The 16572-nt window shown below is 32.7% G+C and overlaps 1 protein-coding gene and 1 long non-coding RNA gene across 2 annotated transcripts; both read right to left on the reverse strand.

Annotated features, from left to right (window-relative positions):
- Positions 1-1239: 1239 nt before the first annotated feature.
- On the reverse strand, positions 1240-4716 carry LOC139500982 (uncharacterized). Its single transcript, XR_011658417.1, has 3 exons — positions 4557-4716; positions 2022-2208; positions 1240-1375 (listed from the first exon to the last, which is right to left on the reverse strand). It is a non-coding gene; the product is annotated as an uncharacterized lncRNA (long non-coding RNA).
- Positions 4717-12262: 7546 nt separating this feature from the next.
- Positions 12263-14104, reverse strand: LOC139501010 (neuronal acetylcholine receptor subunit alpha-5-like). Its single transcript, XM_071289955.1, has one exon. It carries the CDS (start codon positions 13613-13615, stop codon positions 12338-12340), a length of 1278 nt encoding a protein of 425 aa, XP_071146056.1. The 5' UTR covers positions 13616-14104; the 3' UTR covers positions 12263-12337.
- Between the last annotated feature and the right edge of the window lie 2468 nt (positions 14105-16572).

Raw genomic sequence — 16572 nt, forward strand, 5'->3', positions numbered from 1 at the left:
TGTTTTCTCCTATATTTTAGTGTACTATAAGACGTGTCACGGTACTTTTCTATCCCAAATTCATCTATTTGGTTTTGATGTTATATTGGTTATTTTCATCGGATTTTGTCTAATGCTTAGTCCGTTGCTGTGTGTGTTACATTTTAATGTTGTGTCGTTGTTCCCCTCTAATATTTAATGCGTTTCCCTCAGTTTTAGTTTGTTACCCCGATTTTGTTTTTTGTCCATAGATTTATGAGTTTTGAACAGCGGTATACTACTGTTTCCTTTATTTGGGCAGTCATAAAAAAAATCAATGTATCAAAACATAAACGGAGAACAAAATCGTAGTCAAAGATAATTTTAATCTTATGGAGGCAAAAATATAGAACTCCAAGGCAAATTCATAACGGCAAATGTCAAAGTCAAAAGCTCAAACACGTCAAACGAATTTAAACAACTGTCATATTCCTGACTTATTAATGACATTTCCTTATGAAGTAATTTCGAGTTTCAAATTCTGTTTCTGTACCATAGAAAGATTGAAAATGATACTCCTTTTAAGAGTAAAGGGAATGTGTGTCTTTTTAATATCTTTCCAATATTCATCTCTAAATAATTGTACATTGTATGTGTGTTTCCTCCTTGGAAAATTGGGATGTTTTCTACTCTTTGGTCGGGTAGTTGTCTCTTTGACACATTACCCATTTCCATTCTCAATTTTATTGTTCGGTCTTTATACATAAAAGTTGTTTATAGTAAAATGACAATTTCAATTCGAAATAGTTTACTAGTGACTAGTGCGTAATCTTTGAATTTGAATTTTGTTTTCCTTTTTGTCTTTACAATGGACGATGTTTTCTTGTATGTGTTCTGTTCTTTGGGTATATATTTTTTTCCCTAAAAGCAAATCATCCCAATCCACCATTACTTAACCGTCATCACAGGTAATATGTTAACAATATTAACTATTTCATAGCTTAAGAAACTTGCTGGAGAAATATCTATCAAAAGCTCAAACACGTCAAACGAATTTAAACAACTGTCATATTCCTGACTTATTAATGACATTTCCTTATGTAGTAATTTTGAATTACAAATTCTGTTTCTGTACAACAGAAAGGTTGAAAATGATACTCCTCTTAAGAGTAAAGGGAATGTGTGTCTTTTTAATATCTTCCCAATATTCATCTCTAAATAATTGTACATTGTATGTGTGTTTCCTCCTTAGAAAATTCATATAGAAATTATAAAACTGTGTTGTAATAACGTATTTATTGAACAACAGTACAAACAGACGTACAAAAATACATTTAACAAAGTTATAAAATCCCTTTGTGTCAAATAATTCCACTCATGGTGAGGCTTTCCTATTTCTACCCGTTGCATCTATACTCTGCAAAATAAATAGTAAGATATTTAATTAAGGTTATACATGTACGAAATCTACTCTAATTACAAGCATGTGTGATAAGAGTAAACACTTGTTATTAAACTTTTGTAACAAATTACAGGCAGTATACACCAAGGGGACACTCAAAACACATAAGTCGAAGATAAACTGACAACGCCATTGCAAAACGAAAGACGACTGAAGGAGAAGTCAACAAAATACTACAAACAAAACTATTTAGTAAAGTAACAATGCAGGAAGCATATTTGTTTTGTGTATTAGTCCATATTAAAAGCTCAACATATGTACGAGTTTCGTTCGGATTACAAATGTGTATCTTAAAGGGACTACCTGTTTGGTTGTGTGGGTTCTAAGAAAAAAGTTATACTAGTAATATCTGATTATTAGGAAGTCGATAAAATGAAAATCGATAATTTCACGTAAGACAAAACTAACAACTGTTCAATTGGTCTCGTTGTGACCTCTTATGATCATGGCTTACAAATACGACAAAAACGGTATTGAAACTGAAGCTTCTAAAACGTTAATGCGGTAGTTTGAACGTACATTTTATAATACAATCTAGTTTGAAATCAAATGACGAATGTTTATCAAATTACATTAAAACTAAATATATTTATATACTGACCAATTCATTTTAGGGATTTTCTATGGTCAATCAACGAACCAAAACTTCATTAAACAACATCTCTTGTAAATGATACGTCTGTAATAGTCGTTATATCCCTCACAGTCTCCGGGGTAGTATACTTCTTCAAATGGATCAGGACAATCATTGGGGAAACACCGACAGGTTCCGGGTATCACTTGACCATCTGAAATTATAATGTGTCCATAATTTATTTGTACAATTCAATTGTGATATAAATAATAGCAATTATTGCATGTTTTGTTAAATTGTGCATCGAAGGAAACCGCTGACCCAAAATGAATGATATTGTTTTTGAAGGGTAATACATAGTTGAACTTTCAACAACATTTTGGTTTTTGTTAACGATGCTCCTCTGGCTCCATTTTGGGACAAATATTGCTGTTTATAATTGATGACTTGTTTAGAAATTAATTAAATTGTCGCTGTTTTACGATAGTTTCCTTTGATCTTACTGACTGATTATTTCCTTTCTCATTACAGTAGAGTTATATGAAAAAGTATCGCTAGAAACCGGCAAAGGTAAAATAGCGATAAACAGATAATTATTGATCATCTCAACTCGATTGTTTTTCTAACTTTCGCCGTACCGGCGCAAGCGAGAAAATCAATCTTTTCAAGATGACTTATGATAATCTATAAATATGGCTAAAACGTAACCATACACATATTTGTCAGTGAAACTATCAGATTCAATGTTAAGTTGTTCTCTTTCTGAATTTGCATGATGCAGTTGACGCTGCATGTTAAAACAAATTAATAATTACAATTCATTTATTTACTAGATATAAACGAACACCAGCTAATTAAAACAAACAAAAAAAATCAAATACATGAATTAAATAATAAAAAGGTAAATACCTATTGAAATAAGTAAAGAAGATTAAAATTGTTTCAAAAAGATGAAAAAAATATAGGTGGTCTGTAAAAATAGTAACATCCAGTCAGGAAGATAATGACCAACAAAACATATGTATAATGTGTTTGTGGCAGTAGCAATTATATCGCACGTGATTATTTAATGGGAAATTATATTTTCCGGAAACGAAAAAAGGTGTTTAAAACATTTCAATGTCATGTTTACAGAATTTTTTTATGTTGCAAATGACTTGATATAGTATTTCAATTTATTTTGGTTGTACGATACATATGTCCACTTGGTTATTTCAACGATTTAATCAAAATAATGTTTGTTTGCACGATTTGATTGTTTGTATTAAGTGCATTTGTCTCCGTGAGGGAGAGATAGATGGTTTATAACGTCATTTACGCGTTTGTTCAAATTTCAATCTATGTAGCTTCTGCTTGGCATATTTATTATTGTTCGAGTTGTGGGTTCACTGATCTTCCTTTGCTATAAAAATCTTTTGTGTTCTAACAAATATTTTTGTAAGAATCTGGAAAATGTCGTTTTAAAAACTTGCACTTTTCCTTACATATATGATAATAAATTAGATAACTTAGTTAATAGGTATGTCATTTTTGTTATAAATATAATACATCCCTAAGTATAAAACAGGAGTAAAAGAAATAGGGAGATACAAAATAAAAAAACCACCAGGTATCTTGAATCGAAATCTGATTAGGGATCCAGAACCAGAGAAACAACTACATGAGACCGCTACACGATTGGTAAGTAAAATTTGTATCTGCTTCCTCCCACATAGTATAATCCTCCGTTGGGAGGGGATCAAGTTTTTACTTAAAAATGTCACTTAACAAAGTGTAATTGTTACTCAGAATTCGGATCATCCGTAAAATTCGGATTAAGATACCCGGTGTGAATAAGGCAACACAAATGAAGGCAACAGTAGTATACCGGTGTTCAAAAGTTATAAATCGATTGAGAGAAAACAATTCCGGGTTATAAAATAAAACCGATGAAAACCACAGATAGAAAAATAAAATGGTCATAAAGTAAAAAGGCGGCAACCAACAAACAATCCACATTGTAACTGCCCGGGAACTGACAAGATTGTGCAATACCAAAACAAAACGCCTTGAAAATAAAACCTGCTGTCAATTCAGGTGCTCCAGAAAGCTCAACAATAAGCAACCAAAAAATAATAAAATATACACAGCAACTGTTGTAATATTTGCACTGATAAATAAGAAACATTTTGTAATTTGTTTTACTGTAAAGCATTTGTTCAAAAAATCATTCTGAAATCCGTAAAAATGCATTAGAGACGCCATTCATAAAATATTTCATCACTTTCGAAAGGAATTTGGTAGAGTTATTTTCCGTTTTTCGGTCCTATTAAACAACTTTATTCGTAGTTATGATATGATTTACACATACAATAAACATTGTTGCACTAAAAGTTTGTGTGATTGGTACAAGGACGCCCTTTTTGTCCTATTATTTAAGTTATGTCTTTATAAGTGTTTAGCAATGTGGAAAAAAGAATTCAAAAGATTCGAATTCCAGAATTATAGTAATATAAATTCCACAACAAAACAAATTAAACAAACATTTATAAGCATATTATAAGCATTAATTTGATAACTTACCGCACACTAGCAGCAAGGTAACAACAAGAAAAACACAGAGTAAAATGTGTTTCATCCTTTTCAATATTAATTTAGCGGATGATCAAGTTATTCTACCGGTCTAAAGCGGACGATCAAGTATTCCCAAATATGTAAAACCTGTATTTTATGTTTACTGATATAAAGAGATCCAAATGGGGGCGTGGTTTTGTGTCTTATTTGCATGCTCATAACATACGTATCAATTTATTATAACACAAAAATGTGGTTGTGGTAAACGATTCTGATTAATTTCAAACTGTAAGGTGAATGATAAGAAATGACATTGTCAAATGCAAAATTTAATTAGCAATAAAAAGCATAATATATAACGAAAAGTGGTGAAATATTAATAATTTTTTAATAATGTTTATTGAAAGTTGACAAGTAAGAATGACTTTTTACTATAAAAATAGAAAGAATTAATTAACAGATATCTTATATTTTGATAGAAAGACGGATAATTGATTTATCTTTCATTATAACAGATCTTTTTAATAAATATTTCAGAGAAATATGTAAACAAGTTCCGTTTCCTTATATTTTTTTTTATCAAGATGCGTTAAGAACAGAACTAGGATCAGAACATAAACCGCAACTACATGTAGTTACTATAAAATCCTAAATGCAGATGGGCATCTTTCAATGACCTTTAATTAACTTATTCAAAACCAAATGTTAATTAATATATTTGTTTGATAAAACACTAGTAATTCTTAATACTATAATTAGTTTGCGGAATAACAACTAAGTATGATAATTGTTTTTATGACAAGGTAATAATTACTACTATCTTCGTTGTTTGAACTCTGGTGGATAGTTGTCACCACACCTCTATATGTTTTGTATTTACAAAGTAACTCAAGTTAACCAAGTATCTCATTCTTTATGCACGGCATTAATTCATTACGTAAAGTTGTTTTATTGACCAATCATTAGCATGTACTTTACAGGGTTGAACTTTTTTTATGAATAGTGAGGAAAAAGAATACTTGGTGGGTGTATATTGGACAACTTTCCAAAATATGCCGGGAAATCACCATATATCGTAGAAACTGAACTTAATTGATTTTATTCAGGTCGGCTGTCACTGTGAAATATTTAGCGATGAATCAGAGACAGTCGACAATCTGATTGCAGATTAAGGTGACATAGTGCGTCGATTGTCAATTAGCGTTCTTCTCACTGAAGAAGTATGAGCAGATCATGTTCTACTTGTTTTTAATTTATGAATTATGTACTGTTGCAAGAAACTCTCTAAGACAATGGTGACTAACAACGAATTTAGCTGTTACTCACTTTTAAATTATGACGATAGACGGGTAAAGCTGTTACTCACTCAGACAACGATGACTATACACTAGTTAAGATGGTGCTCATTTAGGAAAACGAATGATGACTTAATACAGGTTGAGATGGTTGAGATGCTGTTTATTCTGACATTGATGATTATAAATGGTTTAAGATGCTGCTAGTCCATACAATGATGACTATATGCGGGTTAAGTAGTTATCAAAGGTAACAGGCTTATAATTTGATACGCCAGACGCGCGTTTCGTCTACATAAGACTCACCAGTGACGCTCAGATCAAAGATAATTATAAAGCTAAACAAGTATAAATTTGAAGAGCATTAAGGATAAAAAATTCACAAAAGTTGTGCCAAATACGGCAAAGGTAATTTATGCCTGACGCTGCTATTTCAGAAAATAATGACTTTATACGTGTTAAGATACTGTTCACTCATGTAACTATTATTTAAAACCGGTTAAGCTGTTACTCCCTCATACAGCAGTGGCTACTGTTGCTCTCACTTAGACAATGCTGACTATATACGGTTTAAGATGATACTCGCTCAGGCAATGATGACTATAAACAGGTTTAGGTTTTACTCATTCAGACAATTATGCCTATAGTTGGGTAAGATGTTTCTCACTCAGAAAATGATGACTTAAGACGGGTGAAACTGTTACTCACTAAAGCAATGATGACTATAGACGAGATTACTTTTTGTTCACTAGGCCATAACTATAGGTGGGTTAAGATGTAACTCACTCAGACAATGAGGACAATAGACGGGTTAAGATGTTACTCACTCAGATAATGGAGTCGATAGACGGGTTAAAATGCTACTCACTCAGATAATTGAGTCCATAGACGGGTTAAGATGTTACTCACTCAGACAATGGAGTCCATAGATTGGTTAAGATGTTACTCACTCAGGCGATGAAGACCATAGACGGGTTAAGATGTTACTCACTCAGACAATGAGGACCATAGACGGGTTAAAATGTTCCTCTCTCAGACAATGGAGTCCAAAGACGGGTTTAGATGTTACTCACTCAGACGATGAGGATCATAGACGGGTTAAGATGTTAATCACTCAGACAATGAGGACCATAGACGGGTTAAAATATTACTTACTCAGACAATGAGTACTATAGAAGGGTTAAGTTGTTACTCACTCAGACAAAGAGGACCATAGACGGGTTAAAATGCTACTCACTCAGACAATGAGGACCATAGACGGGTTAAAATGTTCCTCACTCAGACAATGGAGTCCAAAGACGGGTTTAGATGTTACTCACTCAGACGATGAGGATCATAGACGGGTTAAGATGTTACTCACTCAGACAATGAGGACTATAGACGGGTTGAGATGTCCTCACCCAACCAATGATAGCTAAAGCTTTTAGTTGTATCTGTTACGCACCCAGACAATGAGGACCGCTTACGGGTTTACTTTAGGCTGATATGATTTGGTTGCTCACAGACGTTTAATGCTTCCCACACTACATATGTACGTTTGTTAAATTCAAACTCAACTCCAACAAAACGCGTCCTGTGCGTCCTGTGCACTGAGATTGGTTTCATACGTTTTTACGATATACTTAAATTCAATATTGCACGGATATCTCCAACGCTTTAGAAATGTGAACATATGGTTTTTGTTTACCATATTCTTAAGCAATTCATGATGAGCAAACACACACCCTTTGATTATATAGTGTACGGTTAAACATCAAAAGATTTTTGGTTATAATCTTTCACTCAATTGTCTTGAAATTGTTTTTATCAAATCATACCTTTCATGGCGTTGTCAGTTTATTTTCAATCTATGAGTTTGACTGTCCTTCTGGTATCGTTCGTCCCACGTTCATAGTCTCAAAGTGCAAAAAGTAGCGTTTTCTTAAAGGGTCACTAGCTGTCAAATTCATAGTCACCCATTTACCTCCAATTCTCATATTTGATTTATAACAATGTAAAACATTTATCCAAACTATCAAAAGTCTAAAATAAACAGTTTACAGAGCATGCCGTAGATAATATAAAGGTTTGTTTCGTGTGTATTTTAGTCCAGACGCCATCTAATAACTACCGATTTGACCCCAGATGACCATATAAGCGATGTAAACATAAATAAAGATATGAATAGATTAAACCAACACGTGTAATTGGATTTTTATAGGTCTATTTAGTTTTATTTTATAGAATAAAAATAGATGTTTCTCATTGTTTTTAACCGTATAAGAATGATTTTATGTGGATCGAATTAGTAATCAAATGATTTACCGTAGTTTTACTTTCGTTGTTGACATTCTTTTTTCTTTAAATAACCAGTACACGTACAATGCATGTTGTCAATCTCTAGCTAGGGGGTAAATTGAAATTCACATGAATACGGATTTAAAGAGGTCGACTCATTCACTTGTAAGTGAATAACTAATTATCAATGTTTCTTAGCGTAATTTGACAAAATTGAACCTTTTTGGCTGCAAAAAGCGAATTGTTATTTCACTATTTCATTATTTATTGAACAAAAAAAAACTTTAGATTTTTTATATATCTCGAAGCTAGTGCCCCTCTTATATGCAAAATAACCTATTATACTTTATAAAATGCATGCGTTCGGAGCACCTTTTCTGAAGTTAACTTTCAAACCTATAGGGTGCTATAAACAGTTTCGTATAAAAAAAAAACTAGGGGTTATTCCCCGACTAAAAATAACCATGGGAGAAACCCATGTTTATTTACTTAATTGGTGAAAAAAGTATCATGTTTTTTGTATTTGATTGTAAAAAAAAGTTAATTAGCTTTCAATTAAAATAGGTTGAATGATTGAAATAATCTTAAAAATTATATTAAATATTCATGTTTTGAGGGGAGACAACACTGTAAACATCCTGTTTTTAAGGCAGTGAAAAATGAAAACTTATTTGCAGCCACTGTAGCTCTTTTCGGAGCAGGAGACCGTACCCTGAAACAAGATTTTTTTGAAAGGTCTGGTAAAAACCTATAAATTTCATACAGTTTTGATTAAGAAAAATGTGCACGTATCATGTCTTTATGGGTATGAGCATGACCTTATTTCAGGTTTTTTATGTTCAAATTAGGCATTTTTCCCCATGTTCTTTGGATGGAACTTTTTGAATGTGACAAAAGTACTCTTTATATTTATTTCATTATAAACTAGAGAACATTCTGATTCCAGTAATATCTAGTTTTATACAAGTATCTTTATTAATCAGTCCACCACTAAGGGTCACTTATGCATGGTCCCTCAAAATATGACGTCATAGAAAAAACTGTTGATTGCACCCATAATCATTTGAAAACCTGGGATGTATAAATATGTAAAAACGCTAAGAGCTAAATGACGTTAACGGACCAATATAAATAGCCAAAATACTTAATGTTAATGCCTGAAAACGTTCAAACTTAAGTCTGTTTCTAATTTCTTAATTTCAATATTGTTCTATATTTATCAATATTTTTTCTATAACATGTAGTCGTGTAATTAATAAATGCCAATGTATAACGATAACAATTTGTATAATTGTCGCCATGAATTAATATGTAGTGATTACATTAAGAGGATAAATTTCTAACTATGATAAAATTAACATTAGCATGTCATAATCTGACAAGCAATTGTAATAAATAATAAAACATGATTGTTTGATTTATTTATTTCTGCAGTTTGATTTCATTTGAAATTCAAATGCAGGAAGAAATTATAGTTTAAGGGAAAATTGAAAACAAACGTCGTTCACATTTGATTGGCTTTGATATATGATTTTAATATAAAACACATCGCATGTGGGATAACAGTATACGAGACAACAACACTAGTACCGAATGTACTACCCCTGGTCGACGTTTAGGGCATACGATACAGTTTTGATCCCGTATTTACAAGTTGATGAAAATTTTCATATAGGCTACTTTTTACCTGATTAAGTCAAATATGTAATAAAAAGTATTGTATTATTATTATTTTTAAAGTTTTCTAGTCCTGAATACGCATAAAATAATTGCCGCTGGATTATTTCCTGGTTTAAGCATTGAAATGTCAAAGTCATGATAAGAATTGCATATTTTTTGTAAATTATACAGTTCTATGAAAAAAAGTTGACCTTGCCGATATTTCATGTCTCTTTTTGTATCAAGCATTAAAGCGTTATACAAAAAGAGATTTCGTCAACGATTTCATTAACATAACAAAACTATAAAAAAAAGAATGTAAGTGGCTCACCTGTGATATTTTAGGCTATTATTTAAGAACATTAAATGTTGTTTATTACGTCAATAAATAAATTATATATAATAAGTGGAGGTGGTGTGATTGTTTATAAGCAAATATCCAACAGAGTCCAAATGGGATGGATTTAAGCAGCTTTATGCCACCATACTGACATCAACAATGAACAAACCAATATTGTAAAGTTAGCTTCAAAAGGCTACGACATGACACAATGTGAATCAGTTCAAACGAAAAAACAAACGGCTTGATTTTTTTTTACAAAACAATAAACGAAAAACAAGTATGACAGATGGCAACCAACGGAAACCACTAAACCAGAGTTCCTGACTTTCAACCACCGGGGAAGGTTTTGGATCCCGCTGACATGTTTAAGCCCGCAACATTCTTTATGTATATGCTTGTTCAAAGTCAGGAGCCTGCAATTCAGTGGATGTCGTTTGTTGCCGTGTGTTACATATTTGTTGCTCGTTCATTGTTTTTGTACATTAATTAGTCCGTTAGTTTTTTCCTTGAATTGTTTAACATTTGTAATTTCGGGGAATTTATACCTATAAACTATGCAGTATGGGTTTTTGTTCATTGTTGAAAGCCGTAAGATGACCTATAGCTATTAACTTCTGTGTCATTTGGTCACTTTTCGAGAGTAAGTAATCATACAACAACTTCTTTTTTAAATGTATAATAAACAAATTGAAGACAATACAAAAGCTCTTGCTTCAAGACTGTCTGTTCCCTCTATGATGGGGTAATTTTAAGGTATAGAAAACAAGGTGGTGTCTTCCTTTAAGTAATATTATAGTAATATTACGAAACTGAGCGAACAAACACAAGAACATTTTGAAAATATGAAAGACCAACGCTATGGGGAAAGAAATAAAGTATGGTAACTAAATGCATCTGGAGAACTATAGCGTACTGTGGACACCACCAAGAGTGACTTTAGTATTGAAATAAGGCCTTCTTAATTTCTCGAATCCTGTGCTGAGGCCGAACGTCAGCTGTTGAGTTTCTTTTATAGACAGTAACATCTGATCGAATGACATACATATAATATTGGAGTGCCACGCACTTTTTAACAGCCACCTGTTAGGTTCTTGTTGCAAGACAAAATGTTTGGCAATTCACAGAACGCCGTCTTTGTCAATGATCCGTGTCAAGCTTCTATCAGACATAATTCACTAAATTGATAAACTGTTTAATTTGTTAATAACAAACTTCACTAGCCAAGGATTACAATCCAGTCTGCTACACCAGAGAGGTCAGTAGCAAAGATGAGTCGAACGACTAATTACTAAATATTTGATACCGGACGTGAGAAAACAACTACATGTTCATTCTAACAATTCTGCAGGGGTCTTTTAGCGGTGATATAGATATCCTAATTAATAATCTTTTTTCGATCATATTTTGATTAATCGAGTAAATAGTGACTGTACGCCGGATGAACTTATATTTGTTCATAATTCTACTCTTATAGTTACAATGTATTCCACTAAGTTATTTCAAAATGGATGAGTATTCAAAAAAGGTTAACATTTAACCGCAAAAAATGTAAATGTGCATGTACCAAACCAGGAACCTACCAGCAGCTGTCTTAAGTTACACCAGTATGGTGTTTTATGTCTTATATGAATTATATTCACAACCCATCAAGACTGCAGATGATTTACAGCTTGTCGTATGGTACATGTACATTGTATAGAAACGTGTTAAAGATAACATTGAATGTTTACCTCTTAATGTCGTTTTTGTAGTTACATGTATGTGCCGTTCCACTGATTTATACCCGAGGACAGGTATCCTTTTATATTTACTAGAATGAAAGCATTCTATTGTAAATAGGCTACATGTAACTAAAGGATATCAATGATGACCAATATAATTTCGCTAAAAAGGATCTTATCGGGGCCTTTTATAGCTGACTATGCGGTATGGGCTTTGCTCATTGTTGAAGGCCGTACGGTGACCTATAGTTGTTTTAATGTTTGTGTCATTTTGGTCTTTTGTGGATAGTTGTCTCATTGGCAATCATACCACATCTTCTTTTTTAAATTGTAAATCTGTAAAACATGTTAACTGATTAAAAGCATATCATACATGTATATAAACGTTATTATAATTTCATTCGTACAGTTAGAGAAATAACAAGAAACTTTAGATATCGTTTATCCGATAAAAATCAACAGTTGTGTTTATACTGAATACTAAAAGGGTATATATTAGAAATATTTAAAGGTATTTTGTGATGACAAAAACAAGGTAAGAAAACATGACGTGGTTAGGGTAACAACAACTGATATAAATAACCAAAACAACCGGGAATCAAGTCCATTCATGACATCATCCCACGTGATCTTCAAGTTATCAAAATCTGAATCTTTTCCATCTGGTTTGATTGTATTGCTATCCTCACTGCTGACTGAATTTTCATTCAGCAAGTATTTTTCTTTCCTGTGACAACATGATAAACAAAACCACGAATGTCGTTTTGCTAAAAAACGTAAAGAAGATGGAATTGGTCGGTCCTTATATCGTATATAAACACGCGTCTGTATAGCAGAAATAAGAACTATGCATGTACACAATACCGCAAGGGCCGTCAGATACACTGTCAATATTGACGTCTCGTGAGAATTTGGAGGCAGGCGAGAGCTAAGACTCCCAAGAAACACGGCAAATGTTAAATATACTGTCATGGAAAACCCAATTTTCCCTTCTCCAACTGGTGTGATGAAGACACTTAAATTCAAAAAAGATAATAAAATTATAGGCACAAGAAATGTTAGCACTGTAAAATCCGGCATGCGTCTTAGAAAAAAGTTCACACGGAGTAACGGCGTATCTCCCCAGTTGTCTATTGTCAAAAGCGTATCAATCACTTCCCATTCGACATGCGGTTCGTAGAATTCGAACATTACTTTGTCATCTAAAGTTCCAAATGTAATGTCTTCCACACCATAACCCCACACTCCCACAATTAGACTACACTCCTGCTTGTCAAACGGATAATACTTTATATGTAGCTTACACAAAACTGAAAAATGTTCTCCGGCGAACCATCGAACGGTTCCGTCGTTGTTAATAATAACCGAAAGTGCAGGATCGCCTATCAGATTAAGCCTGATCATGGTATTCAAAGCTGATATCTCTGGTCTCCAAACATTATTTTGGTATGTTGTTATATTTTTCACGCCTCCATAGTCAGAAGAGTTCCATTGCAAGTATTCGTCTTTCCAACGAGTTTCGAAGAAACCATAAACAGTAAACATTTGAGACTTTTCTTTAATTTCCGTTATGGACACAAGCGAGAAAGTAAACTTCATGTTAACAATGTCTTGTAAATTCCTCCTTGGTTTAATTCTTCTGTCGTAGTTGTTAAAAATATCTTTGTACACATTTTGAATATCCTCTTTTGTTGGTGTACAGTAGCTGGTCAAAACATTTAGAGCAATTATTATGAGAATTGCAATTGTGAGTGTTGTCATTCTGTGGTACATGTTTTACTGACTTAAATCGTTAACATTGAAAGATTTAAGAATGATCATGATGATATAGTAGATAAAATGTACTAAACAAATTATCAATTAAAGTAGACCAGAGACATGTCATACTGTTTATATGTCTCTTAAGTAACAAAGTAATGAAAAAATGTATTCAATCAACATACCTAACTTACAATTGTGATTCCCCGACGTCGTTGTTGGTCTGCGATAATTATTTAGTTTGATAGGTGATGTCGATACCTTACCTCTTTGTGAACAAATTCGGTTTGTATATTTCTATATAATTTTGTATCGTGTTCGAACATTTATACCACACATATTAAAAGGTTAAATCGTTTATAAAAGGAACAAACAGTATTGGTCCGAGAACTGACCCTTGTGGTACATGTATGCCACCAGTTACATTATGCCACTGTAAGTAATTGCCATTAACTTGTACTCTTTGCTTTCTATCATGTAAGAAGCTCTGGACCCAATTACATGTTTGGTTACTAATTCCATACGATCTTAACTTGTTAATTAAACGCTTATGTGGAACCTTATCGAAGGCCTTCATAAAATCAGTGTAGATAGCGTCTATAGATCCTCCAATATCTAGAATTTCAGTCCAATGTTCTAATACTTTTAATAGTTGTAATTCTGTTGATCGTCCCACGATAAATCCAAATTGTCTATCACTAAATAGGCCGTATTTGTTCATATGGTCAACAATTCTCTTTCTTAATATCAATTTTTCCATGATCTTACATATAATACTTGTACGGCTAACTGGTCTGTAGTTTGACGCAAGCTTTTTATCTCCCTTTTTAACAACGCTGTTATCTGACAAATTTTCCAACCTTCTGGTACAATACCGGATGAAAATGAACTATTGAAAATTATAAAGAGTGGAACGTCAATTATGTCTGCAAGTTCATATAAAACTTTAGGATGTACCTGGTTGGGCCCTGGTGACTTTGACGTATTTAAGTTTTTTAGTAATTTGTTAATTTCTTTTGGTTTAAAAACTTCATCACTGGACGGTTCATCATACTTAATATCTTTCAAAAAAGTTTCATCCTCATCATCTTCTTTAGTGAATACACTTGTGAAAAATTCGGCAAGTATTTCAGCCTTATCAGTATCATTGCTTGCAAGAAACGTTTTGCCATCTCTTTTATCGTGAAGTTCAGAAATACCACTTTTCGACTTTCTCTTTTGAGTTTTTTTTTACAATATTTGTCTTTGCTGATTCAGCAATGTCTTTTTCACGGTTTTTACGTTCTCTAATTAAAGTTGACTTTGCATTGTTCCTACTAGTAGCTTTAGTATACTCCCTATAACTATCATTCATTTGTCTCTCTTATTTGAATACTTTCCCCAAGCTCTATGTTTTTTCCTTATTACTCTTCTGGCTTCTACACTTAAAGGTTCTTTATTTATGCTTCTTTTTCGATATTTTCTTTTTAGGAATATGGTTATTCATTGCTATTTGTAATCTATCCATAAAAGCACTAACCATTTCTTCAGTGTTTTTGTCTGCTAATAATTCTTCCCAATTAACATTTAAATCTTGACGTAACATTTCAAAGTCTGCTTTAAAATAATTAAACCTTTCCGACTTAGATACTTCATGTTAAGGAGGTAGACCTAGGTTAAGGGAAATAACTCTTAAAATCATCAGTACGTTTGTGTCAACCATTGTCATAAATATATTCTAAGCTTCTAGGTTACATAGATTTTTTCCAATCTGTTTCAGGTAAATGCTTAAAAAACATTGATGAAACTTGACTTTAACAAACACATAACTGATTTAAAAAGTTGTCTCCCTGAACAAAGGTCTACCACCTTAATATAACATTTATACTCAAAAACTAAAACTAAAACGTTGTGATCACTATGCCCTACTGGCTCTTGATATTCTATATTGTTAATAAAATATTTATCATTTACCAATACTAAATCTAATAGTGATGGTTCCTGGTTTATGCGATATCTCGTAGGTTGATCTACCATTTGCTGAAAGAAGCAGTCTCTTATACATTCTAAAAAGAAAACTTTTGAATATAAGCTCATTATAGATACCGGGATTGAAATTTTGTATTTGCACCAGACGCACGTTTCGCCTACAAAAGACTCAGTTACAAGTTACAAATTGACAATTTACGAATTAAGAATTTCGACCACGTTTGCTTCCAATAAAAATCAGAACGATCAGACTTTGGTATTATGACACACCTCAAAGACCATAATGAAACGGCACACCATGGATAACCAAAATTTAAGGCACAAAAGATATGACTCAGACACGAATTGGACACGTTTTTACTACCATAGGTATCTGAGGACAAAGGCAAGGTCAGAGCGATCAGACTTTTGGAAATGACAAACTCAAAGACCATGATGATATTGCCTTCCAAGTTTGATGTACCACAGTTTTAAAGTAAAATGAAAAACTTACCCTGATTTGGATATGCATTTTTACAGTCTGCAGATGATAGCAAAATAAGCAACAACATGAGTTTCATTTGATATGGACCACTTCGTTACACAGTTTAATTTGGCTATTGTTTGCAGATGTCTATTCTCCATTTCAATCAATACTTCTCACACCATGTAATGTTTAAGTCAGCTTCTCAAACCTCTTTCCCAATCTGTTTATTTTGGCACCTTCTGCATAAATGAAAAAAAATAAGAATAGCAAAATTCGAAAAGTTTATATATTTTTCACATAAAATGAATTTAACATTAATATTAACTATCTAGTCCCTGCCATGTCTTAAAACTTTGCCAGGTGCACATTAAGGTTTGTCTGTGCTCAAAGTAAAGCCAGTTTGTGGTGTAAATACGGCTATATTAGCCAAAAGGTAATGATGAACCTTAAATATGTTTTACAGTAGAAAAGTTGTGAGCAGGATACGAACAGACATGATTTTACTATCAGAGGGTTCAAAGTCAAGATCAGTAAGTAA

The sequence above is a fragment of the Mytilus edulis genome, chromosome 13 (genome assembly GCF_963676685.1).
Source record: "Mytilus edulis chromosome 13, xbMytEdul2.2, whole genome shotgun sequence".
In the NCBI taxonomy this organism is placed as follows: Eukaryota; Metazoa; Mollusca; class Bivalvia; order Mytilida; family Mytilidae; genus Mytilus; species Mytilus edulis.